This window comes from Pangasianodon hypophthalmus, chromosome 10 (genome assembly GCF_027358585.1).
Source record: "Pangasianodon hypophthalmus isolate fPanHyp1 chromosome 10, fPanHyp1.pri, whole genome shotgun sequence".
Lineage (NCBI taxonomy): Eukaryota > Metazoa > Chordata > Actinopteri > Siluriformes > Pangasiidae > Pangasianodon > Pangasianodon hypophthalmus.
The window spans coordinates 28,055,878-28,083,677 of record NC_069719.1 but is presented as its reverse complement, the minus strand read 5'-3'; the positions used below and the strand labels follow the sequence as shown (position 1 = coordinate 28,083,677).

Here is a 27,800-nt window from a genome sequence, read left to right as displayed (position 1 = left end):
CTGGTCAGGTGCGACCAAGAATGTGCACGTAATAATCTATTTTAAAGCAAATAGTAACAACACAAAGTGATATATTGAATCAGTTTTATGCTCTGAGCATTTCCAGACTACTTGTTATCTAGATTCGGCTCATGAAAATGTTGTAAAGGCGTCGTGCAAGGCGTCGTGCCCCCCCCCCACGGAGCACTGCAATGGACTGATCCACTTTCCTGAACGACGCCAATTACTGCGCGAGCGGCGCGTAAAAATAACTCAAACTCTCAGAAGCTTTACTCCCGCCATTTTAACTCATTTATAAGGAAATTCCAGTTTTTAAAATACACTTCTGAAGGATCTGGGATTGGAAAGTGTGTTGATAATGGGCTGGGTTGGGGATGCGGACCTGAAAGGGAACAGGCACGTCGCTGCGTCAAGGTGTGTTTTCTGGAATTTTCCACTGCGCCTGTCCTGAGAGAGAAAAAAAGTCTGACGTGAAATAAATCAGCTGCAGCTGAAAGAAATGTAAGTTTTGGCTCACATTTTACTTCATTTATAATGAAGTTGAACCTCAGGAAATATTTATGTATAATTATTATTATTAATAGCCAGTAACTTTAGAAAAGTATAGCTTTGATTGATAGCCAGTATTAGCCTCCTGACAACAAAGTGCACCAGCTAACATTATCTGAGGGGGTAAATATGGCTGAAGTTGGCTTTACATCTAATTAACATATAATTAACATAATTATTTGTACAGTTAACATTAATTTACCTAATGCTAGGTTGCTACATAACTATTAACATAACTTCTGGCTAGTTAAATATGACCTCACATGCTCCCTAGTGGCATAACAGAGAAGTGTTGCGTCTTATTGCGAGTTTGAATCCAGATGATACCACAGCCATGACGTCAGGCGTAAAAAGGCCTAGGGTGCAAAATGGCCGTGCTGTTAGGGAGGAAGGGGCATACTCTATCTCCACTGTCAATCACAGCGACACTAGCTAATCATGGGCGTCTGTGAGCTCATGTATGCAGAAGAGGGTAGATAGCGCTTTCCTCTGAAGGCGTTACGCTGCCCTGTGATGCAGCATGAGCAGCAGTTTGATGTGTGACTTCATGTGTCTCAGAGGAAGCACATGCTAGTCTTTACCCTCCCGGTTGGTAGCTAGCTGTCTTATGATAGGGGAGAGCTGGCTGCTGGGTGAGAGATTGGCCAAGACCAAAACTCCCATATTTTCTCTCTGTCTGTAACATTATCTCGGATAAATGCCCTGAGTCGATTGTAATCTTGTGTTTAATATTCGTCTATCATGATTTCAAAATGTACATGGATATGATATTGAGATATTTTGTTTTAGTCAAGAAGAAACTGATCATGCAACATGCACAGTGTAACCATAACAACCACAATAGCAACACTGTTTTTTATTTTTACTCACAAGTTAGGTTAAAAAAATCTACATCCTAACCTAAGAGTGCTGGGTTAAAGCCCATGTTGGGTTCGTCCATATTTGGAGTGTCCAAATTTACCTGAATTGAATTCTTTTTAACTGAGCCTTTTTTTTGTATGTCTTTCACCTGTGAATGTGTATTTATTGTAACTTTAAAAAAAGATCATCTGGAAAGAACATCTGGATCTTAATTAAATTTTGGACTAATAGATACATATTAGATGTAGAAATGATAATGAAAGATGTGAAAATAAATCAACCATGTGAACTATGAACATGTGGGAAAATAAAAACACACGCACTACATGTGGGAAATAAATGAATTGTGAAAAATGAACATGTGAAAGTAAAGGATTTGTGAGAAAATCGCATGTGAAAAATTAAACCACATGCCAATCATGAAAACTACTTTGAATACATGTGAAAATAAATGAATCATATGAAAATCAATGTGAAAATAAATGAACGAATCAGGTGTAAAACCACATGAAGATTTGATTATGAAGCAACTTTTCTCTAAGGTTTTTTTCCTAAGAGTGTATGTAGTAACATGGTAAGTGTGTGGTACAGTTAGTAATTATTTTCTTAATACCTAGAAGGTTTTAGGCAGAAACAGTAACGCTGTGCATGCAGTAATCAAGTGATCACATGGTTAGTGGATCTCCTCAGGCAGAAAACACAGACGGTCAAGGAGATGTCAGAGATATCAGTGACTAATCACTGGTTAATTGCAAAGATGTTTTTTTTCCATTTTGTTCTACATTCTGTTCACTAATGACTGTGTCAACAGCTCAACGTGCACCTGAGTAAATCTGACTCTGACGTCTGAGATACAGCACGGCGCCGTGTCATCATGTTAGCTACTCTTAAAGGGAAAGACGGTGATGACCATGTAAGTTTTGAAATGTCAAATCTGTACAAATACAACTCTGCCTTTCATGCTTGTTCAAAAGCCATGCCTAGCGCTAGCATAAAAGTAACATAAAACTACTGGCTATGAAAAATTGTTTGGTATAAAGAATTAAAGATGTTTTAGGGAAATAATTAATGATGGAGTTACTGTTGCCACTTAGAAGTTGATTATTTTCCTATAACAGCATGTCCAAAGGTGTTTTATTCATCCTACACGACAGCAGTTTGCCAACGATTACAATTTGCCATTTATTAACAAATGGCGTTATACTTTTTATCTGTTTATAGCTACATTTTATGTTGTGGAACATCTTTGAATCAAGATGTTCTCACTTACGTTATAGCAGCTATAAACAGTCTCTCCATCACTTTCTATTGAAGTTAATAAGACAAAAAATAATTCAGCTTGTCATGTTACTGAGAACCCACAAAGCGTAAACTCTTCTGTCCTGAAGATGTCGGAAAACTAAAAGTTACAGCTTTACCTCTGACTGTTACAAAGCACTGACACTGGAGACTCCTTCCATAAATGCTACATAAATACATTTCTCCTTACAAAAAACTTCACCATATTAATGAACAAACAAAAAATAGTCCCTAAGTCCCTATAGAAAATGTGATGTGTTAGAATGAACACATTAATGTAAACCTGTGATTTAATTTTCTGTTACTCAGCCTGGATGTTGCTCTGTACTTGCTTATCCAATACTTATTATCTGAGAAAAAAAGCAGAAACTTGTCTAAATATTACAAAATTTTTTTGGACATAAAAAAAATAAAAAATAAATCACTGATCTCACCTTCTTACTAAATTGATTTGACCAAATACTTGCTGGTATTTCAGTTCATTAATTATAAAATCTTTTTTTTTTAAGAGAAAAATAACACAACAAAAAAAGCACAAAACAAAGCCGAACAAAGTGTCAGTGAATTTTTCTATTTAATGTTATTATGGTTTTAATGTGGCATTGCATTGTTTACATAAGAGCATTTCTCTTTCTCAGTGTGACCCCTGATGTCCGCTGTATTATCTCAGAAATGTCAAGTGTCTGGGAAAGGACGCTTAATGTAAGACAGGAATGAATCATGGACTTACTTACCAACTACAATAACCTGTAAATAAAACTATAGCACAATGTGACATTTTAAATACCTCTGTACAGTCAGTCATCGTTCACAGCTACACAGCTGTTCTCACTTCCTGCAAAGCTATTCTCACTTCCTATTTATCTCTGCTGCAGTCTTTGTTCACTGTACATGATATTGTTGATGATCCACTGCGGCGTCTTCTGCACTCCCGCAGCTTGGTTTTGCTCCTCAGTGCATTTTTGTTTCTTAAGAAAGTATTAAACAGTTGATTCTGACACATCTAATGGCTCGTCTCTTTCGCTGATCGATTTATTTTGCTTGTTCAGGCCTCATAATTATCTGCTCTAGTGAAGTTAATGCTTTGTTCGATCCTCGTGAGAGATAAAACAGACTCCGGATGTTAATAAGACAGAGATATGACTGTGGACCTTTCATTAGCTCTTCTGTGCGTTAATTAATGATGCACCGATGAACTACAGAGTCATGTAGACAATTATATGGTCCTCATCAGTCAGAGGTCTGGGTAATAATAAAAAGAGCAGGGATTTATGCCTGATTGGGCTGACAGGAAGGTGGGGTAGGGCTGTGTGGTATGGCGATACATATCGTAGGATGATAGAAAAACATTTGGTGATAGATATTTTTCTATCCTCTATATCACTAATGTTGCAAAAGCCACTTTTAGGCAGCAGATTTACATCACTGAGTTGGAGCTAGGAGCTACTAGCAGTGTGCTGTAACAAAAACAAGTTGGAGGAACGTAACTCAGAGTGAAACTCCCCACAACACTCCGGCACGGAACAGGCATCAGCCCAAATAAAAAACATGAGGAACTTGAACCGAAAAAAGGAGGTACTTCTGTTGTTCGGATTCCTGAGACGTGAAGTTGCATAGAGTCTTTTAATATTTATTTTTTATATTTTGCATTCATATTGTTCCCATTTGGACAGTGTGATAGTTCTGTTCAGTAGAGAAAACGTAGTATATCGTTACAAGATATGAAATTTTCCATATCGTGATATAAGATTTTGTTCATAATGCCCAGCCCTGGGGTACAGTTTGGCTGAATTGTTTGTTGTGGGCAGGGTTTGGCTGATTGGGCTTACAGGGGGCGGAGTTCCCTGGGATAGGCTTCAGGCTCCTCCGCAACACTGTGTAGGATAAGCGGTATGGAAAATAGATAGATGGATGACGCGGGTTATGGCTGTTTGTGCTGGGGGTGGTGGGGGGGCTTGGAGTTTGCCTGACAGTGCAGCAGGGTTTAGCTGATTGGGCTGACAGATGTCTTATGAGACACACCTGCATTTTCCATGATGCTAGACTGGTAGATTTCAGATTCAAACCACTAAATCTGAACAGTTTACAGACCAAATCACAGTGTGAGAGGTCACTGTGTTCTGTCTGTGGTACTAAGGTGTCTGCTGATTTGTCAGATTTGTCAGCAGGAGCTTGGTGTATAGAGACAAAAAGAAGAATACAAAAGAAATAGTTTGGCATGTTGTGACACGTTTTTCTGTCTATTTATTTTGTTCATCTGATCCAGTCCTGTTCCCGGAATCACACCACACTACAGTGCACATTTTAGTGTTTTTTCTGATTTATAGGCATATAATCATTTGTTTATTTCCACAATAAGAGTGTTTTATTATCAGACCTGAGGCCATTTGCACCACCAGCTTGGTACATTTGGTCAAAGTGGAAAGAAAACACAGAAAAGTGTTCTCCCAGGGTTGGGTGTCCAATAACAGTCCATTTAGTTGTAGTATAAAATTTTGTACTTCCTGTTTCTAATTAACAGCAGGTTAGGACAGAGAAGATGGGATGACTGGTAGATATTTGCAGAAAAAGATGGCAAAGTAGGTTATGACTTGGTTTTCTGAAATTATTAGCATTATTTTCTATGACCTCCAAAAGCAGTGAACTAAATACAGTCAGAGGGTTTTGAACACTTTTAATGCTTTATTTATTATTTATTACAGTTTACTCTTTGTTGGCAATGAAATAAGCAAAAAGGGATAATCAAGTATTTCATTAAATCTTTGTATTTAAGGATTTGTTCATCATTCGGCCTCAGACAGGACTCTAAATGAGTGTTTTATTAAAGACGAGGGCTCTTGTTTGGTGAAGCAGTTACTGTAAGACTGTAAGTTACTCCAAGCCGAGATTTTCTCCCAATAAACATTTCTCATTTCACTTATACCTATTTCTTGGCATTAATACATGGGGTACAAATACTTTTGATTGGCATAGTGAACATGGTGCAGGCCATGTAACCCAGCAGGTACAGAACACTCCATAATCAGGGCTGCTAGAGTGGAGGTTTTTACTCCAAATTGAGCTAGTTTTTCTGGAACAAGGTCACAGGTGGAAAAAACAAGTCCATGTGTGGCAGTTTTTGGGTTAGTTTAAAAATAAACCATGGCCACCATTTCTAATTTCAAAGTGTAAGTGCAGACAGCGTATCCACAGAAATATTTCTGTTGCAGTGGCAACTTGTGTCATGTCAAGGAGAGAACTCTAGTCAGAAATGATAAATCAAAGACTATATAATTCTGTTAAGTGTTTGTTTTTTTTCCTTAAATAAAGAAAGATAGGACACCAACAGCAGTGGTTCTCTTAAAATGATGATTGGAAATCAGAGTGCATTGTTGTCAAAGTTTAATCCAAACCTCATAAACTCAAACAACAAGTAAACCTATAAATGTTAACTTGAATGTGATGTTGGTGGAAAGTTCAGGAATTAAAAGCTCTAAGGCTCGAGTAAGCAGCCGGAATATTATTATACACGGTTAAATGATGAACCTAATGTTTGGGTTATGTTCATAAAATAAATTAATATACTGAGGGGATTCGTGGATTGTTTAAGTCAGGTGACTAAAAAAACTATTTATTTATTTCTCGATTTATTTCTTGATTTAGTGATTGATGTACTGATTTATTGACCAGTGAATGAACAAACTTAAACTGCATTTAGTTTCTGGTCTTTTTGTGCATTTTTTGAGATGTAACTGGTCTGGAAATTTTGCTAACACCTGGCAACCTTAATCACACAATCAATCTCTCGGCCATTTCGACCCGGACTGCAGAAGGTGTTTAAATTAAACAGAATTCAGATGTGACGTGCTAAATGGCTCATATGACATCATGCATCACAGCAAAAATAATTGTTGGTGTATGAAATAAACAGGCTAAAAGTTGGCGACCTTTCCGTAAGGTCAAACGGACTGGGAAACACGATACGTCCCCGGCATTTGGTCGTCCTCTACAGCCAATGTTTAGAAATAACCGAAATAGTCTGAGATCAATACCAAATGACCTTTTTAGGATGAAAGACAGAATTCTGTCAAATCCTAAAACGGTATCGGTAAATGTCACAAATGTCCGTGTAGGCTTTGAGCGACATCCATAATTCATACTGCTTTCTCAAGTGCCGTGTACTCTACTGCTTTTTCCTGGTAATGTATGCAGAACTGAGATGTACTCGTGTCAAACAAACAAAAAAAAAAACATCCAAGTCGTGAGAGATCAAGCTGTTACAGCTGTGATGGAAATTTATGACGCTGTTGCCAAGCAACATATCAATTTCTGTGTAAAGCCACTGAATAAACACTAATCAATTCCCTAATTTAAGAAGTATCACTCATGTCAGGTGTATATAAGCCTTATATAAGGCTTATGCACATATAAGAATGCATGTAATGCACTGAATATAAGAATGCACGTGACAAGCATGACGTGAGAATCCGAATCGCACCACGGAGCTGAAACACCCAGAATTCTGCCTTGAATTTTCTTACCTATGTCATTTATCGTTTATTGTCTCTCCTTGTGTTTTCCCTCCACAGACAGATTGCTCTCTTATGTTGTACTGCAAACACACACACACACACAGAGGAAAGTGCTCTCACTATGTGATGTGAAATGATTACACTTAAATGGTGCCCAAACTGATTGGGTAAGGTCGAGATGAAAACTAATTCGCAGGCCCTCAGGTTGGAGCTGGAACGTAATTACTGATGTCTCATTGCATGCAGGTGTGATTCAGACAGAAAAAAGCGCCACTTCTTCAAAAACAGCAATTTGTCTCAAGAGGGACCATTCGGCTATTTGCATCAGTCTGTGGTGAAAGTGCGGAGAGTGAAATAAAAAAGGTTTTATTATCAAGACTATGCAGATTACACACGTTAAAATCCTAAGTCATAAATGGAAATACTACAAGCTCAAGAGTCTCAGCACGTTTATGATTACTAATTCTTTATTACCTACTAATATCAATATCAAAAATCCTCACAGTCTGTTTTTTAATTATTATTTTCAGCACCATGTTTACTGTAGTCAAGAGTCCAGTTAATAAAACAGTAATAAACAGTGGGTACTTCCTGTCCTCGTTTGGCCCTTTGTATCCGAGCAGCAATGGGAACACGTTTCAAGACGGGACCCAGATATTGCCGTGAGTGTCTGGAGCTTTTGTGTATGGAATATTCCAGATCCACGGCTGATCTAAAGAGACAGATATACACTGATGAGCACAAACATTTGGCAGAAATGTCCTTTAAAAAGTGAACATGATGCTACAGATGTTCTATTTCTATTTCTTGTTCTAAAATGTCCATGCTCAAAAAGGTGCCAGAAATCACTATGATGTCATAAACTAATTTGCATATTCATTGTATTGTTGTAGTCATTTGCATATCAAAAATATTACATGAAGAAGGATGATTTTCTGAAGATATTTCGAATAGAATGAAATAGAATATAGTTTTATCAGAATATAACAGAAATCATTCTAAATAGATTATAACTAATTTCTTTTAAAAAGTAGCCATCTTTAGTCAGGGCACCACAAACAAACAATTTACGTATTTACAAAATTTTATAATTTCGATCAAGAATGCAAAAAAAATGAAGCAATGTTTGTGAGGAGCTGGGAAATAGACACGAAGACACGAAACGGTCACGGAAGGAATGACACCCTTTTATTACTTTAAATATCACCAAGAAGGGAGTTTAAAACGAAGAACAAAGAAGTGTGCGAGTGGACAAAGAATAGTAATCAGTGATTGGTTGTTGGGAACAATGGTGATCAGTGATTGGTTGTTGGGAACAATGGTGATCAGTGATTGGTTGTTGGGAACCAGCTTGTGCAAACGCAACTCATTCATTCTTTAGACACTGGTGGTGAGTCGTGTAAACCTCATATGATCAAGTGCAGGATGGACGTTAACGTCTGCTCAAAAAGTTGCTAGCTTTATCTCTATTTAAAAAAAAAAAAAAAAAGTAGCTAAAGGGGTCTAAAATGTTGCCAGGTCTAGCAGCAAAGTCACCAAGTTTGACATTTAAGAAGACTTTTAAAATACTTGTTACAAATCTTAAATACGTTACAAACATGTTTAATTTAAAAGCAGCCAAACCAGTTAAATATGAGCTAGTGTACTAGCCAGCTAGCTATTAGGGATGGCAGGAGGTTATGTGGATGTTTCTAGATTACTGCATTATTAGTTATTAAGACAGTAATGGTGTAGAGATGTTACTATGCGATTATTAATAGTTTCTGAAAGGTTAAAAACAATTTGTTATATAATGTAATTTATTTCTGAAAGGTAGAGCTCTAAGGGAACAGGTCTCGGTGACGTGCCTTGTCACACTGGCTTAATAGTGAAGGTCTAGAAAAGGAGGATCTAGGCTGAGCACTAGGGTGTCCATGGCAACCAGCAGACACAGTCGGATTCAACCATAAAAACCAGGCCGGCAGTCGAGGATAAGACCTCCATAAACACATTAAAAAACCCAGCAGAGATTATGAGTTACTCTCCATCACAAGCTAACATTGTAAAGCTTCTTATCCTGAGTAAAGATCATAAAGGATGAGAAAACTGAAGAAAATATGATTTCCCATAAAATGCTACATGCTCACATACAGCTGGATGCATCATTATTAATAAAACTGAACTGCTGATTACAAAGAGCAGAGGATGGCTCAGTGCTCAATTAGTCTGATATATTTGCATCCAGGTCGAAACATCACTGAAAAAAGAAACGATGCTTTCAGAGGAAGCGGAATGATGCTTATCACGAGCATTACAGCTTGCCTGAGGACATGACTGGTGAATTCAATTATCTAAATGAACAACAACGCTGCAATCCTCCACAATATGAAAATGTTTTCATCAAGCTGGGGAAAAAAATGTTTAGCAGCTCACACAAATATTTGAAATATTTAAAAAAACAAACCTATACATAAAACATAATAATATAGTATATAATAGGTATATCAGATGTAACAATATTTAATAATACAAATCAAAAACAAAAAAATTAAGAACAAATAAGTAGTTATCTCTCCATGAACTACCTGTGTCACACTACTGTAATGTTATTCTATACTTGGCTGCTCCACTGACATTTCCCAGAAAGTGGAAAGTAAGTGTGTGTGTGTGTGTGTGTGTGTGTGTGTGTGTAAAGGGTAGTATATGGGAAACCTACTGTGGCGATGTAGAGGCCAATTAAACCATATGTTCCTCATCATTGACATGTAAGGTGAGAACAGTGTGGGGAGAGAGAGAGAGAAAGAGAGAGACAGGCAGACAGAAACAGACAGAGAGAGATATAGAGAGAGAGACAGAGAGAGAGATAGAGAGAGAGAGAGGGATAGAGAGAGAGAGATAGAGAGAGAGAGAGAGAGAGAGAGAGACAGAGAGAGAGATAGAGAGAGAGAGAGGGATAGAGAGAGAGAGATATATACATATAGAGAGAGAGAGAGACAGAGAGAGATATAGAGAGAGAGACAGAGAGAGAGAGACAGAGAGAGAGAGAGATATAGAGAGAGAGATAGAGAGAGACAGAGAGAGAGAGGGATAGAGAGAGAGACAGAGAGAGATAGAGAGAGACAGAGAGAGAGAGGGATAGAGAGAGAGACAGAGAGAGATAGAGAGAGACAGAGAGAGAGAGGGATAGAGAGAGAGACAGAGAGAGAGAGATAGAGAGATAGAGAGAGGGAGAGAGCGAGGGACAGAGACTCAGAGGGGGAGAGAGATTGAGAGAGTTATTATTCCTGCCCTGTCTGTCAGCCATTTCTCTTACCGTCTACACTAACAGCAATTTGTGGCATTTTTTAACCCCAAGTATTTAAAAGAATAAAGAAAATAAAAAGAAGAAAAACTAAAGCAATGTCCACTCATCTTTTCCAGTTCATAATTATCAGGATAATTTACTTTAAGCACTACGATGACAGAAGTGCACTCAGGAGGTCAACTAAACATGGAAGAAGTGGTGTTAAGTTGGCCGGAGGTTATCTGTCTCTTTCGTAAAAGCTTTAATTGGCCATTTTGAAATGTCTTTGAAGCTGAGTTGTATGCAGCATTTTTTTGACAAGTGCAAGGAAAATGGAAAATGTGTTCACATTATGGGATTTTATGAGAAAGGTACAATTAACTAACCATGAAATATTCCACTGACTTCAAGCTGCACTGCATGACCAGGCTTTAAAAAGCCCTTACAGTGCATTTTTGATGGCGGTTTGTTTGTTTGAGGGAGAAAAATCACAGATTTTTTTTTAATTGTAAGATTAAATACCACACTCAAGGGCACTACTGCGGCCGTGTATTCACAGCAAAACAAACATTTTCTATAGGCCGTTTATAAAGTGGAGAAAGAGGAGGCTGTTCTGGCTGCTGTTCTGCACATATCCAAGGCCATGAGGCCGTGATAACAACCTTCAGCAGAAAAATGCCTGAGGACTGTCTGTTCTCGTCATGACTCGATAAAAATCAAGTGTTCAGCATCTCATGCTGAGGAAAAAAAAAAAATCCAAGTGATAGCTGAACAAATAATCGCGTTCTCACGCCAACAAGATCATAAATTTTTTTTGTACAGCCTACTCATCTGGCGACACAGCTAACAGCTTTCGACCGAGTCGTCCTCTGTCATTAAAGATGTGCACTGCCATGGCAACCGCAGACGTTTTCTGCTTCAGTTCATAAAGTGACGGCTCCGTCCGTTTCAATGGCGCCTCTGATTATAGCCAGGCCCTTTCCTCGGCGTGATTAAAGGTCATGCAGACAGAGCATCAGGGCAAAGACCCATGAGCCTGTTGATTATCGTTTTACAGAAATGTAGCAAAGGTGATGGATGGATTTTCTACAGCAATTACGGACTGAGCAATCAAAATGCACAAATACAGACACTAGTAATACATACACATCAAACATTGCTTTGTCTAGTGGGCAGCAAAGATCTGCACCAAACACACAACTGACATCATATCTCATTCTAACTAAAACTTTAATTCAGTAACTGATATTATAGTGAAGTAAAAAAAAAAACTAAATGAAACATTCAAATACATTTCTCCCTCTAATTTTAGTAAATTACGCAAAAGATGGAACAGATCAATAAATAGGTGCTAATTTGCATATTACAGAAATCCCTCTACAAATTGATGTAATTGTTTAATTGGATGTAATTGTTCAGGTTTGGAAGCCAGACACAATTTTTATTTGTGGTTATATTTAAGAAAATGCTTTTTTTTTGCCAAATAGTTTGTTCACATGGAAGTGCCATCTAATTGTAGATTTGGCCCCAAAATGCCTCAGTTTTCTGCAGATCTCCATCTGTGATCCTGTGCTTTGGGGCAAAATACTCTTCCAGACAGGTTCATTACAGCCCTGTTTGTAACTATAAATTAATTTGCAGAAATCCAATATTGACGTGTGTTACATCTTTGCTCCAGGGATCTAAGCTGACTGAACCTTGAAGTGCCTGGCGATTCGATTCTCACCCCATCATACACTACATGATTTATAACTATATACAGATCATTTTACTGCCCTTTCACAGTGAATTCTCTGTTGGAGTTTTACACGAGACTGCCCTGGAGTCCTGAGTTACACGAACAACGAATCCATTCTCACCTTTACTGGAGTAGCGAACCGGTGGCAAATCGAAAGGCACAGGGAAACCTGTGGAGGAGCCTGAGACGGGGAAGATGTTCTTCTCCACTGGAAACGTGCTCATATGCTACAGAGAGACATTATAAAAAGAAGTTAAAGTGTCAGTCAGCAGCCATAATAATGAGAGCGCTATGCTGAATCCCTGTGGAGCACAATGTGGAGAGGAAAGGCAATAACATTTCTCATTGTCCTGTTGGGATAAAGTCTCATTAGTGTGGACCGAACTGAATTGAAAGGGCAAAATGAATATATATCAATAGGTTTATTCATAGTATAACACCTATATTCAAGACAATACAGTAGATGAAATGAAAACATGTATAAGTGTTTTTCAGAAAAAGAAATAAATTGTTTGGTTTTAGCAAAAGCTCTAAGTTGTACTGAAATGAACATAGTTTGTTCCTAGGTCATTTATGGATAGGCCAAAAAGAATAATATTTTTTTTCCCATTTAATTGGAGAAAATGATTTGCTTCTGGCCTTTGATATTTTCCAGACACTCATTGAGACACAAATCATCAGGCCTTAAATGGAGCTGGGACTGAGTGTCATCAGCATAGCAGTGGAATGAAATGTATGAAATTGTATTTCAGGATTTTCTCACCCAGTGGGAGCATATACAGTGAGGGGAAATAAGTATTTTCTTTACTTTTGGTTTTGCTATTTTAATATAATTCAAATTTACATACAACGTCAATTTTGACTTTATACCTGTAAATATGAGAAGAAAAGTATGTATTCATAAGCAAACATAAAAGATATGTTTAAAAAACAAAATTAATAAGAAACTTAGCTTTTTGCAGCATTGTGGTTCAGTTTTAGTCATCTTCAATTCCCCAAGGTTACGAGGATCCATCTGATGGACTCGCAATTTCAAAATCCTTCATAAATTTTCACAAGGATTCAGGTCAGGAGATTGGCTCGGCCATGCAAGGCCTTCTTATTGTTATTGTGGCTGTATGCTTGGGGTTATTGTCTTGTTAAAACATCTGTCTTCTCCCCAGATTGAGTTTCTTGGATGATGAGATTAAATTCCTGTCTAATATGTTCTGGTACATCGCTCCATTCATGTGATCCATTCACGCTCCATTTGATGATGCCCAATGCCCTCTTTGCAGAGAAGCAGCGCCGTATCATGATGCTCTCACCTCCATACTTCACTGTCTATATGATGTTCTTGAGATCATTCTTTCTCCAAACCTGACAAACTGAATTATTGCCAGAGTTCTATTTGTGTTTCATCTGACCAGAGTATATTGTTCCAAAAGCATTCTGATTTGACTAAATGCTTTTAGATGTGCACTGTTGTGTTTTTTTTTTTCTGCATGAGGAGTAGGCTTGCTTATTGTTCTCTCTGTAACTGTTGTTCCTACTGCTTTCAGGTCGTCCTGTAACTGTTTTCGGCTGACTTTTTTATGCTTATAAATACATACTTTTTTTTGTTTGTATTTACCAAATCAAAAGATATTAAGTGTGTACATTTGAAGTGGATATATGCACTGGACGTATATTAAATACCAAAACCAAAGTGTCTGAATACCTGATTCGCCTCAGCCTATGACAAAAAGAGTACTGGACCTAGTGTTGATCAACCGATATTAACTGTGAAAGTTTTGCGACAAAGATAGGACTTAAACTAGTCCAGTGCTACTTCCTTAAGGCACTCGATAAAGATCTCATGATCCACAGTTTCAAAAGTGGCAATGAGATGTAGCAAGATTAGAAGAGGACAGTTTCCAGAACATACAGTAAGCAGCAGATCATTTGTCACCTTTACCAGGACAGATTCTGTACTCTGATAAAGTTTGAACTCAGGCTGAAGAGTTTCAAAAATGTCATTTTTAATCTGGTGAGCTCACAGCTGTGAGAGAATCAGTTTTTCCAATAGCTTAGAAAGAAAAAGTATTTTTTTAATAAAGAGCACTACAGCTGTACTTACAGCTCCAGGGTAACAATAAAGAGGGTGAAGTTACAGGATGGAAAAACTGAAAATGTTAGATGTAGCGCTAAGTGCAGTGGGAACTGAAGCCATTATATGAGTCAGCACTGACTCTGTGATCAGTCACCTGAACCTGCTACTGCTCACTGATTATACTGACTGCCTGCACCTCAGGGGTTTCTGCCTGAAACTCAGAGCTAAAGCAGATCAATGAAAGGCACAAAAATACAGGAACAGACCACTATACTACAATTTACTCAAACCTTTAATGTATCTGCACTGTGAGTGAATTTTCCCCTCGCTCACATACCCATGGAAACTTGAATCTGCTGAGGAAATGTGATTATTTTGCTTCCACTTTTCTTCCCCAGTACAGGTTCTGTGGGTGAAATCTTTCCCTTTAAAGGAGCAGTTTGTAATGTTTAAAGTCCTCTGCTGTCTGTGAGGTTAAATGCAGTCACAATGACAAAATAAAAAAACACTGACAAGCCAGCATTTTTCAGTCTCCTGTGTTTAAACTGTTTGCAAAGTGAATTGGCTTTTAAGGAGAAGTGACTATGTTCCAGCTGGGGGCGGAGCTAATTTCAGGGCCATAAAAATATAAAAAGAAGCCATGAATGAAAAAAACAAGACAAAACTAGCATGGCATGGCAGTAGTGCTAATCAGTTTTTCTCTAAGGTATCAGTTAACTTTATTATTATTTAAAATAATATTTATTTATAATATTTGTAGTGTTTTTTTTTATAGAAAAACATTTTACGTTGTTTAGTCTGTAAAGATATTTACAGACAATACCAAGACCAAAAATGAATATTAATTACTACATTATTACTGTTTTATTAGTTGTATTATATTAAATATTATTAAAAGCATTTGATCTTAGCATAATATTGTACATTTCAGTTTGTATTCTTCATCTTCTTATTGTCAACCCACTTATCTAGTCATCCATCCAACCAACTGTCCAATTCATTCATCAACCCATCCATTTGTCTGTCAAACAATCTATCCTTCCAATTATCCATTTAATCAACCTTGTGACTTTCCTTCTGGGATTAATAAAGTGATCTATCTATCTATCTATCTATCTATCTATCTATCTATCTATCTGTCTTTGTCCATTGTTCTATCCATTTCACCATCTGTCCATGTAACAATCCATTAATCCATCCATCTATTCATCAAGCCATCTGTTCATTGGCCATTCACCCATCAACCAATCATCAACCTATCCATCGTCACTCATCCATCCATCCATTCAGCCATTCATACCATCCAATTAATTCACCAACCCATCCATCGATCCATGAACCAATCCATCCATCCATTAACTTAACCATCCAGTTGTCCAATCATCTGTTCAACCAACCCATTATCCACTTATCCATCAACAGTCTATCTCTCCATTTAACCATCCAGTTGATCCATCCATTGTATTCTTCAAACCGTCCATACAGTCAGTCCATCAGTCCACCTGCCCTGCTATCTGTCCATCCAATCTATCAATCTGTTAACGATGTTGGAGCAGATGATAAATGATTGTGAGTGCGAATGTTGGAGTAGATGGTAAATGACTGTGTATCAGTGCAACAGCAGGAGAAAGTTAATGAGTCAAACCACCACTTTTGAAGTTGTCTCTAAGCATTAAAAGGACACGGAACTGAGTGACTAACTTAATGATCTGAGTTCGACTAGCTTTCCTCTGACACCTCCAAGCATGCCATGTGCTCACTTCAATGCAAGAACACGACTTTAACATGGCTTCGATTTTAACCACTCCATCATGCAGTCAGAGCCGACGCCAAGTTCAGACTGAACAGTAACATTGGGGTTGATGAAATCTGATTAAGACTCTCTAACAGTCACTACAGCGTACACTCCAGCTGTTATATGGCAACACTTTATAATTACAGAGACGGAGTCCTGTCTGGCCATGGCTAATGACTGCAAAATTAATGGCATTTCACAATTTGATTACGCTTTAATTAGGAGCACAATAGAAATATTGTTAGTTGAACCTGTCTGGCTGTCTGACTTTCAGTAGATAAGACTTTTAATTAATGCACCACTGGAGCAAATGTTAAAATGGTCTGGCATTGTAAAGCAGAGCCAGAAAATGTGACCTGATTTTCTAATATGTCATAAAATATCACATTTTACTTGGAAAATACGTGATGGCATTAATCTGTAATTCATATTTGATACATTTCTGAGGCATTTAAATACTTAAGAGTTCTGAGCAGCAAAGAGTTCAAATGACTGAATAAAATAATCTTGATTACAGGCTGTTCAGCCGTCTAGAAAGAAACGAGAATGGCATTATGAAACGTAAGACATCCTTTCTTCTGTAAAAGAGCACATCCTATGCCTGCATGCTTTCGGTCACTCACGGTCCCCCCCGCTCCATTTCTACCACAGCTAGTGAACTGAGCTTTACTGTTGCTAAGCAACTTTTGAAGTAATCCAACAAGGACAAATTACCCAGTGAGAATGCACACAGACTGCACAAAAGCCGCCTATGTTCATACACGGGGGGGAAATAAAAAGAAATGTGCTGCTGTACAGCATGGTGTAGGCTTTACTACATTACACAGCAGCAATAGCAGAGACTGGCACATACCGACCAAAAAAAAAAGCTGTGCTTGTTTTTTTAACTCATCTGTATAAAGACAAAGTGCTCAAATAACTTGTGATGTTTTTTCAGAGAAGTGAACAGAAACAGATTTATCTGGAGAACCAAAGTAGACGAAAAATCCATAAATTAATACTGGTAATTAAACATTTTAGTTTAATTTCATTGTAAACTCACCTGTCAATCAACATTAGATATTTATTTTTATATCCATTACCTGATTTGTTCACGTCAAAAACCTTTGGTCTGTTTTGCCTCAAAAATCTTTGATTTTTTTTTTTTCCCCAAAGTAATGGATGACAAAGGGATTTTATATGTGGGCAACCTCAGATTTATACACCATGGAAACAGGACAAGGCAACAACACAGTTCCTGGAGACTGTGATAAAAATAAAAACATTTTCAAGAATTTGTTTGTCCTTTAGGGGCGCCAGTAATTTTGGCACATACATATACAAGTCCAAAGGTCTGAGATTGCTAGTGAAACTACTTCTATTTTGCATTCTTTAATAGTTTAATACAACTTTTTTCATTACAAATTATAACAACAGCATAACAACTTGAATGAAAAGTACAATCCTAGAAATGTTTACATGAATTTCAGAATTTCTTAGTATTTGGTTCGTCCTACTTTTGTTTACTGACAGCGTGCACTAAAGCTGCCATCGACTCTGCAATTTTGTGTGAAACGTGACGATCCACGTTAGTTTGGATCCACTGTAGTGTCGTCTGAACATGTGCTTCAACGGAAGGGATAAATCTAGAGGAAAATCTGACCTTTTTGTACAGAGGAGTTCACGTGGTCAATATGACAAATTTGCTTACATTTAAATAGTGACCTAGAAACAATGCAGAATCTTATTTTTTGAATATTAAATATTCAAGATATTGAACATTTCTTTGTTTAAAATTTTTCAGAATTCTGAAATGTCCTGTTTGTGTACTACACTGCAATTTTCCACACTGCAGGTACTTCCTGATTTTCTCTTTGTATATGCTTCATTAGTATAATCTTTTTTGGCAACTCTGACCCTTCATACATTTACATATGGAAGACTAATATCCATACTGGGACATTTTTCTGAGTTAGGAAGTTAGGGTACTTACGAAGGCTGAAGGCAGGTACAGAACTCCCAGCTCATAGGAACGAACCATCATCTGAGTATTGTTTTTCTCCAGCGCCCCCCAGGCAGCTTTGGATAAATTGGCACTGTGGATCAAACATACAGGGAAAGATTCTGGAAAAATACTTTTTATAAGTTTTAAAATACCACTAAACTCAAAAATGTAATTTTTTTTAAAATACAAAATTCAGCTCATCTTAGTTCTTGGGTCTTACAATTATGGAGACTGGTCTTGGGTCTGATTTTTTTTTTTCTGTATAAACCTTATTTGGGCATTATTATGTACTGTATAAGTGCAGTTTTGTGATGTCACAAAATATATTCACGTGAGCCAATCACATTCAATATGCAAATCGACTATGTGACATTACCTGGAAACATAGCCACAACCCTCAGGGTAAGCTATCTAGATAACTTACGCAGGATTAGTGCCAACAAAATGTGACAAATGTGAGTTAGTTTAGCGACAGATGACTAGCCGGCTACCTATTTGTTTCTGCAGAAAGATACAGTGTTATAAATACGATGACATTATATATACATATATGCATATTCTGCCATTTTTAATGAGGATAAAGATGTAGAGATGTTCCTAGGCACTTTTTATTAGTTTCTTGGACACAGATTATTTTAGTGGTTTAAAATGTTCATGGGTACTTGACGGAACAACGACATCGACTCTGGAAGATTGACAGAAAACTGAACGCTAAAAAGAATGCAAGTCATCTTCTCACATTACAGATGCAATCGTTAGGAAAACAACCATTAAAACTTCAAACGTTAGACAGCAACAATGCTGTGAGAGCTGCCAGGGCCTGGGCAGAGCAAGCTGGAATGCTGATGGAGGAGTAAGAACGTACTTCGAGGCCACGTCCGACTGAAGAGGCTTTAATCTTCATGAAAGAGAACAAATAACTTGATGCTGCTGACCTCCTCTAAATCCACTCCAGGTCCCTGTGTAAATGTACCGAGCATCACTCTGCACAATCTTCAGGCTCATGCACACCGACTAGCAGGAGATGAGAGTGGGAAATATAATGGATTCCCCGGTGCACTGTGATTGCCCATGGACAGGAAAAATGTAAACAGAAATCTTGTTATTATCTCTATACTTTTTCCTAGAAAGCGATGAGATCAAATGGAAAGAAAAGTCTGCTGAAGTATTGTGTCTCTCAGATTTTTCTCCTGAACACACAACATGTACGTCTCTCTCTCAAATTTCGGTAGAAATCTTATCAAAATCTGCTCAGATACGCCAAGATAACAGGAGTGTATCGCAATGGCAGTACATGGATCTGTATCTATTTAGTGCTCTGAATATTTGTATCTGTTTTTCATATTTGGATTTAAACCAGAAGTGGTATTTACTGTTAACCCTTTCACTATGCCCCAGAAACACTGGGTACACCTCATTTAGCCAGTTTTTTTTTGCCTTTAAATACGTAAATTGGAAAAAAAAAAAAAAAAAATTAATAATAAAAAATAAGTGACAATCTGTTTCAAACAATTTCTGACAGATAAAATGTCTGTTGTAATCACTTATACAGGGGTCTTGATAATCACTTTTATGGTGATGTTTGTAAGGAGAAGATTATTTATCAGTTATGGAAGGAGTCTTCAGTGTCAGCACTTTGTAAAAGTCTGAGGTAAAGCTGTAACTTTAGGTTTTTCAACAATCTTTAGGACAGAACTGTTCACACGTTGTGGTTTCTCAGTAACATGACAAGATGTGTTTGGGTTAGGGTTAGATGTGTTTGTCTTATTAACTTCAAGCGAGAGAAAAAAGAGAGGCTGGTGAGGGAACTACTGTTTATAGCTGCTATAACATAAGTGAGAACAGGAACTTACTTGTTTTGTGGACGTTCCACAACCTTAAATGTAGCAATAAAAACTGGCAAATAGCTGTGGTGTAAGAGGAATAAAACACTTGGAGATGTGCTGCTACTGGAAAGTAATCAACTTCGGGTTGGTCGCCGTAACATTGCTTCGTCACACCACCCTGTTGTTGATTATTTTCCTATAACAGCACACCTCCATGTGTTTTTATTCCTTGTATACCATAGCAATTTGCCAGCAGTTACAATTTTTATTTATTTATGAACTTACTTTGCAACCTGAATCTCAAGGAAAAAAATTTTCCAGTACTCAGTTCTCTCCTGCAGCCCGCCGTCACTGACTCCTGACGCCTAATTCGAAAGCTATTCAAAGTGAATCTTGCACCAGTGCCACTCTTCATTGCATTTTATAGTCCACAGGTACTCATTTGCTCCACTTAAGTGCAGATTGTTAGGGAGTGACAATTCAGACTTGCAAACACAATCCTGGTCCAGAGTCCGAGACGCAACACTCACACACAGTCACTCAATAAAGCCTTATAAACACGAGAGCTTCAAAACAGTGCAATAAAGGCAGAAGGTTATGACTCTGCTGCTAGGCGATGGCTAGTGAAATGAGATGTACCAGAAGCCTGACTAAACACGGATAAATAGGGTGTATTTGTGGTAAATATGTGCATATTGTAGTGGAAATGACGTCACGTGAATAATACATGCACTGATCAAACACACACACGTCTGAGAAAATGAGCTTTGTGTGACACAAGAAATTGGCAGTGAGAATATTTCTCTTGAGATGGCGTCGGGTTATTGGACTGGGAGAAACAGATGTGAATTCTTTGTCTTTCTTTAAAAAAAAAAAAAGAAAAAGAAAAAAAGAAATGGCACCCTAAGCTCTGCGCCCTTACTCCAAGTCTCCACGTTGTTTAGATGTGACGGTGTTTGCTGTGTGAGCGATCGAAGTGAGCTTTTTGGACAGTTCTCGGACAACTGGACTTCAGCGCATTCCTGAATGCTGCCTGTCGTGTTCAGCACGGTGCATTCATGATGATGAGACTAACAGAGAGACACGAACTCAGTGTCATTACTCTTGTGTATTGTTTCTAAGAGTTACGAATGAGAAATAATTACAATTAATTCATAATTGCTTGTAATAATCAAAAACACTTGGCTAAATTTGGCTTTTGTCTGAGGTTTCAGAGAGAGATAGAGAGTCTGAGAAAGAGAGAGAGACAGACAGAGGAGAGAGAGACAGTGACAGAGATTTATATAGAGAGACAGAGAACAAAGAGAGAGTGATGGAGAGAGACAAACGGAAAGCGAGAGAGAGAAAGAGGAGACAGAGTGAGAGACGGACAGAGATTCAGAGACAGTCCCAGAGAAAAACAGGGAGAGAGAAAGATAGAGAAAGAGAGAGAGAGATGGACAGCGAGACAGAAACAGAGAGACCGAGAGACACAGTCCAAGAGAAACAGAGCGACAGACAGAGAGACTGTCCTAGAGAGAAACAGAGAGATGGAGAGTGAGACAGAAAGAGACAGAGAGAGACAGTGACTGAGCCACATAGCAACACAATTCTCCAACCTGAGCCAAAGCCCAACAAACACACTAAACACTCACCCAAACACCCCCAAATCCAGACTGAATATATTTGAAACAAATTTAAAGATGTACAATGAGCAGTGGAAAAATGCAATTAAATCCCACTAAACACACAAATCCAATTAGCTGAATATCTGAAGAACAAGAACCTGAAAGAAAGACAAATTCTGACTAAATACAGAGTGAGTGATCACAAGTTAGAACTTGAAAAAGGAAGACACACTAAAACCTATAAACCCAAAGTACAAAGCCTCTGTAAACACTGTAACCTAGAGGAAGTAGAAACAGCGATGCACTTCACTCTGATCTGTCGAAAATTTAAAGAGGAATATTAGTGTAAATTCATAGCCATCATCCCAAACTTCTCCTCTCTGAGCTCTGAGCACGAACTGAGCTGTGTTTTAGGGGAACATGAAGGAAGTGCGCGACTGGCAGCTACGCTCATATTCACTCTTCATCATCCAACAAACACAAATCACCTCGAATCTAATCCAATCCTAACACTACCTATTATAATATTCTATATCTATCTGTCTATCTATCTATGTAGTTTATATAAATTAAATCAATACTGCATATCTTTCTGTAATACATCTGTTAATAAATGTCTATTCATGTTTAGTGTTTATTTTATTCGTTATTGTTTTTCTATTCCTTTATTTGGTGTTATTGTTTGTCTATGTAACTTTTATATTAATTTGCTTTGGCAACATTGTTAAAATAGTCATGCCAATAAAGCACACTGTGAACTGAACTGAACTGACAGAGAGTGAGTGAGAGAGAGAGAGAGATAGAGAGAGAGAAATAAAATAATAGACCGTAATGAATTCCAGTTATTCCATATAACATTATGTGAATGTACAATTTATACTAGGTATTTAGTTAATTCTATAATTGAAGTAGTTGATCATTAATCAGTTATTTTACTGGATTTGTTCCAGGGTCCTCGGTATTTTTATCCTGACCTCGGGTTCCCCTCTGTGTGGAGTTTCACATGTTGTCCTCGTTTTTTCCGGGTTCTCTGGTTTCCTCCCACCTCCCAAAAACATGCCGGTAGGTAGTTTAGCTACTCTAAACTGCCCCTAAGGTGTGTATATGTGTGTACATGGTGCACTGATATGGACTGGCGTCCTATCAAGGACGTATTCACGCCTCACACACATCGTTCCTGGGATAGAATCCGGATCCAGTGCCACTATAACCAGGATAAAGCCCTACTGAAGATGACTGAATAAATACTGTAACTCTAAAGCTGCTAAGTTAAATTAATAGGAAATCAGGACTTTATCTGAAGATCTTCTCCTCTGCCTTTGCAGACCTGTGATTGGTCCTCGCTCATAAGCACAAGACGTTGTGCTGAGACCAAAATATGCTTTGCTGAAGCAAAGGTACATAGAAGGTGCTAGTGACATCCATTTCTCTTGGGTTCCTCTAATGCTGATTATATAGGTTGAGTTGAAAGTGATAATAGGACAGTGTTAAATTCACATAAATTCACAAACAAAAAAAGAGAGACTTCTGATAAGAAAATAAGCTAATATGCAAATTATTACAGGATAATATGAAAATTATTGGATCACAATATATAAAGCAGAAACTTTAGCTAATGTGACTAAGTCATGGTTGTTATAGTAACAGTATATAATATTAAATAAATCTATTTTAATCAAATGACAGTGTAAATCAAATCACAGTCATGACAATGTGTGATAAATGTGTGCTACTAGTTTACTAGCTAGCTATCTAAGTTAGAGAAAGTTAGTGATAAGTTGTTATTAGGGATGGTGGGTGTGGCTACAATTTTCATAAAATTTATATCAAAAATTTATCTTGCCATTTTTGATGAGCGTAAAAGTGACGGCATTAAAAAAAAAAAGGAACTGAAGAGATGTTATTCTACAAAGAGTTTAAAATGACTTGTTCATGGGGGACTTTAACATACATTAAATTACAGGTCTGACTTCACAGTAAAGGTCTCTAACCTTGTAACGAGAAACCAGGCCAGCTGAGAGAAATCCGGAGACGTCCTCATGTAGGTCTTAATGTGGGGCATCGCACTGCTCCTGCCTGAGGTTTCAGCTTTCCATCCACTGAGAGAGAGAGAGAGAGAGAGAGAGAGAGAGAGAGGGAGGTGGAGCGAGAGACAGGGAGGGAGATTGAGAGAAACAGACAGGGAGACAGAAGGAGAAAGAACAAGGGGAAAGAGAGAGAGAGAGAGAGAGAGAGAGAGAGACAAAGACAGAACAAGGGAGGAAGAGAGAGAGAGAAAGAGAGTGAGTGAGGCAGGCAGGGAGGAAGAGAGTAAGGGACAAAGAAAGAGAAAGAAAGAGTGAGTGAGAGAACGAGGGAGAGAGAGACAGAAAGAGTGAGGAAGAGCAAGAGAGAGAGATAGAGGCAGGGGAGAGAGAGAGAGAGAAATAGGGACAGAGAGAGACAGAAGGAGGGAGACAGAGAGAGAGAGAGAGAGAGAGAGAGAGAGAGAGAGAACCAGAAAGAGAGAAAACCAGAGAGAGAGAACCAGAGAGAGACAGATGGAGGGAGACAGAGAGAAAAAGAGACACACAGAGACAGAAGGAGGAGGGAGAAAGTGAGAGAGAGAGAGAGAGAGAGAGAGAGAGAGAGAATGCACATAATAGGTTACGCTGCAAAAAAGATATCTTAGCATGACAGGATATAAATTTTGCAATACAACAAATTACAGATATACGGTCTCAAACTGCTGGTCTATTCAGTCTATTTCCAGGATTTTTTATCTTGTTCTTTTTACAGATACAGAAATTATTTCAAGCAAACACAATATGCAAGTTAACCAGTTTTTTCTTTTTTTCCCTCTAGTTTGGAAACTCACACTAACTTCAATCCAGCTGTATTTCAGAGCTTATGCAAGTCAGCTAATGAATATTAATGAGCACTGGGACTCTGCTTATGAATATTAATGACTTGCGGGCATTCTGAGTGAAAACCGGCTTCGATTTCAGAGAAACGCACTCGACAATGTTTAATTAAAAATACATGAACATGAGTAAAACATCACTTGAGATGCGTTTCAGAGACATTCAAGAAAAACGCAAAAAAAATGATGATTTAAAGAATGGGATGCATCGTAATGAGCCATTTCTGATTTCTAAGCCAAAAGGAAGGCAGCTGTAAAGAGCTATCGTTCAATTTAATGTAGAAGATGAGCAGCTGAAGTATAGGATCATTTAAACTCTCCCTAAAAGGGCACATATGGATGTGGGTGGCTCTTCAGAGAAGCTCCAGGCATAATGAGACGCAAAAAAAAAGCAAAAACGTCAAAAACCTCTGAAGATGGACAAACATGAGAAAGGTGGAGAACTCACTGGAAGTAGGAATGGAGCCAGACCTGCTTCTGTGCTGTCTGTATACTGTAGGGTAAAGAACCTCCAGCTGCACAGAAAAATGATAAATAATACATTTATTAAGTAATACAGCGAAAAACATCACTGTGTGCAAAATATCTAGTATTTCCTGCAATTATACGGACAGGATTTTGGATATTTTGGCTATAATATGGTATAATTTTGATATTTTTCTTGGCTGAACAAATAAATACTTGAAAGAACTTGATACAATTATTAAAAAGTGTGAAAAAAAATAATAAAAAAAGAAACTATCTAGAAATTTATTTAATAATTATATAATTTTTTTAAAAACAATCAAAACAAACAAAAAAAAAAAAAATATATATATATATACACATTCATCTGTATACAGGATATTTCACTTATAAAATATTTATTTGCATTGTATAGTTAAGGTATTTAAAGCAGCTTCTTCTCCAACACTGGAAAAAAATGGTGTCTATGATGTCACATATGCAATATTTTGCACAAGAATTGTAAATTGCGGCAATTTTCAGAAATATTTCTAATATTTATTTGAAACTAATTCTTTACGGAGAAAAATGATACCTGGGTAGCCTTCTAAACTGGTTCGAACATTGTTCACTGAAGGATAGACCTAGAACAAATGAGAGAGGAAAAAAAAAAAAGATCAGAGCACGGCGCTGTTGAATTCTCGATTCTGATTGGTCGGAAAGTGTTGATTAATTTCCTAGTACAGCAGCACTGACAGTAGTGCAGCTACAAACCACAGATTTATATTGATGTCATATTAGTACATTATCGTTTCTATGGTAACAGCTGATTCACACGGACTTCTATGGTGGACGCTGTGTGTAAACGGATTAAAAAAAATGGACGCAGCTATTAATCTGCAGCTACATTTTCTTGGAGCGAATTTTCAATAAATCCTCTCAGGGTTCTTCGCCGTTACACAGCTGTGGGAGCTGCAAGGCTGAAAGCTGCACACATTCTCTCTGATTTATCGCTGCACGTCTGTGAACCCCCCGGTGCGCCGGTGCAGGTGGCCATTCATCTGGTTCGCCTCTCACCACAGAGCGAGGAACATCTCTGTGCTTCCCTTCTATTAAAAACACGACGGCACACGGATTAGAGTTTAATTCCTGCTGCTAAAATCTCTACAGAAAAAATAAAATCAATCTCACAGCTTGATCCTTCACTTTTTTAATATCACATAGCATTTATTCTGCACCTAGCAGGGGTGCAACGATCAGGTGATTTAGTTTGATGCACTGAATTAAAAGGCAATGACTATAAATCGATTATTACTCAAAAATGACAGAAAAACGGTGTGTAAAAATTTATTAATATTTTAAATCGATCTGTAAATAGACTATGTAAAAAAAGTCTGTAAATAGACTATGTAAAATTTTTTAAAAATAATATAAAATAGCAGATTCACTGGTATCACCAAATATCGAATCATTGCCTTATGAATGAAATCGTGTTGCATCAGATTCAGTAGTATCATGAAATATTGAATCATATTGTATCATAGCACATTCAGTATTCGAATTATGAAACGCCTTATGAATCAAATCGCATAATATTGTCTCGTAGCAGAGTCAGGGGTGCTGTGAAATGCTGAATCAATATTTTATGAATCAATTCAGTAGATTCAGCAGATTCAGTGCTATCTTATCGTAGACCTTATGATACGATGCAATTCGATTCATAGCTGATTCAGTGGTGTTGTCAAATATTGAACTGTTGCCTTATGAATCAAATCAAATCGTATCATAGCAGATTCAGTGGCATCAACAAATATCATATCTTGTCTTATGAATCAAAATCGAATCGTGAGAAAGTCTCTATATCTTGTAGTATTAAAATACTCATTTATTAAATATTTTATAATTAATGGAAATTTTTTATTAATGTACAATAAAGTGATGAAATATACACAATGTCCTTTTCTCCACAAATAAATAAATCGGGCAAGACATATTTGGTGTCTATGCTGCTAATGTTGCTAAACAAGTAAAAAAATAAATAAATAAATAAATAAATAAAAATAGCAACTCATAGCTACCAGTTTAACACTGTGCTTCAAAATATGGTTTGACTCAGAAACGCCAAACAATTTTGTAAAACAACAGAGTAAATCTGTATTAAAAATGAAACATGCATAGTGATCGTGTAACTCCACCTTCAGACTTTAGGCCATGCCTCTATTGCTGGAGCTGAGTGACATAAAACTGCTTGCTGAGGAAGAAAGTGATGGAGCTACGACCGTTTTTCGCTCTTTTTTTGGATAAAACTATCAGAACGCACATGCAGATTCAGTGCGTGATGCTAAACTGGTAGCTGTAAACTTCCTTTATTTCCCCTTTTGCCTTGTAGCTTCAGTGCAAAACTAAAGAAGATACATTTCTCACACCAAACCAAACTAATGCATTTTCTCCATTTTTAGAGACGTCAGAAACGACGGAAGCAAATCTGTGAGATAGTAAACAACTCCACAAAGCTCTCTCTCTCTGTGTGTGTGTGTGTGTGTGTGTGTGTGTGTGTGTGTGTGGGTGTGTGTGGGTGTTTTAGACGTTTTGCAGATTGCTGAGCCTTTACCAGGTGTGCCATTAGATGAAGGAATAAAACAACCCCTACGACGAGATTGAAAAGGAGCAGTTATTTCATTTGGCGCAGCAGGTAAAAAAAAATCAAATTCACTTTGCTGTGAAGGTAAATAAATCAGCAATTTCATTGCGTGGAGTTCCGCCCGACTGCTTTAATGAAGTCATCAGGGCAAACGAAGTGCTCATTTATCCTAATGGGCGAAATGGGTTAGGAGGCGGAAATGTTCTGTGTTCATCCTAGCATCTCTCCAGGCACACGGACCTTAATCAAGAGAACTAAAAGGCAGGAACGGCTCTATTAATTGTGCCTGTGTTAGCGAGGTCTTCCGAAA

General features: G+C 37.6%; 1 protein-coding gene and 1 long non-coding RNA gene across 4 annotated transcripts in view; one reads left to right on the top strand and one right to left on the bottom strand.

The window, feature by feature from the left end:
- Window positions 1–53: 53 nt before the first annotated feature.
- On the top strand, window positions 54–27,800 carry LOC117598276 (uncharacterized). Of its 3 annotated transcripts, XR_008302537.1 has the most exons (4): window positions 54–501; window positions 2,222–2,323; window positions 22,454–22,565; window positions 27,434–27,800. It is a non-coding gene; the product is annotated as an uncharacterized LOC117598276 (long non-coding RNA). The 3 variants fall into 3 exon arrangements; XR_008302536.1 differs by lacking the exon at window positions 27,434–27,800 and having other exon boundaries at window positions 223–501; window positions 22,454–22,792; XR_004578961.2 differs by lacking the exons at window positions 22,454–22,565; window positions 27,434–27,800 and adding an exon at window positions 3,348–3,867 and having other exon boundaries at window positions 225–501.
- The window catches only part of tdp1 (tyrosyl-DNA phosphodiesterase 1), a 36,838-nt gene continuing 13,672 nt past the window's right edge, over window positions 4,635–27,800 (bottom strand). The window contains exons 11-16 of the mRNA XM_034308069.2: window positions 25,445–25,493; window positions 24,854–24,920; window positions 23,495–23,602; window positions 18,059–18,161; window positions 12,342–12,447; window positions 4,635–7,932 (exon numbers count right to left, since the gene is read on the bottom strand). Coding sequence (XP_034163960.2) covers window positions 7,859–7,932; window positions 12,342–12,447; window positions 18,059–18,161; window positions 23,495–23,602; window positions 24,854–24,920; window positions 25,445–25,493 — 507 coding nt within the window. The 3' untranslated portion in view covers window positions 4,635–7,858. The remainder of the gene's footprint in view (window positions 7,933–12,341; window positions 12,448–18,058; window positions 18,162–23,494; window positions 23,603–24,853; window positions 24,921–25,444; window positions 25,494–27,800) is intronic.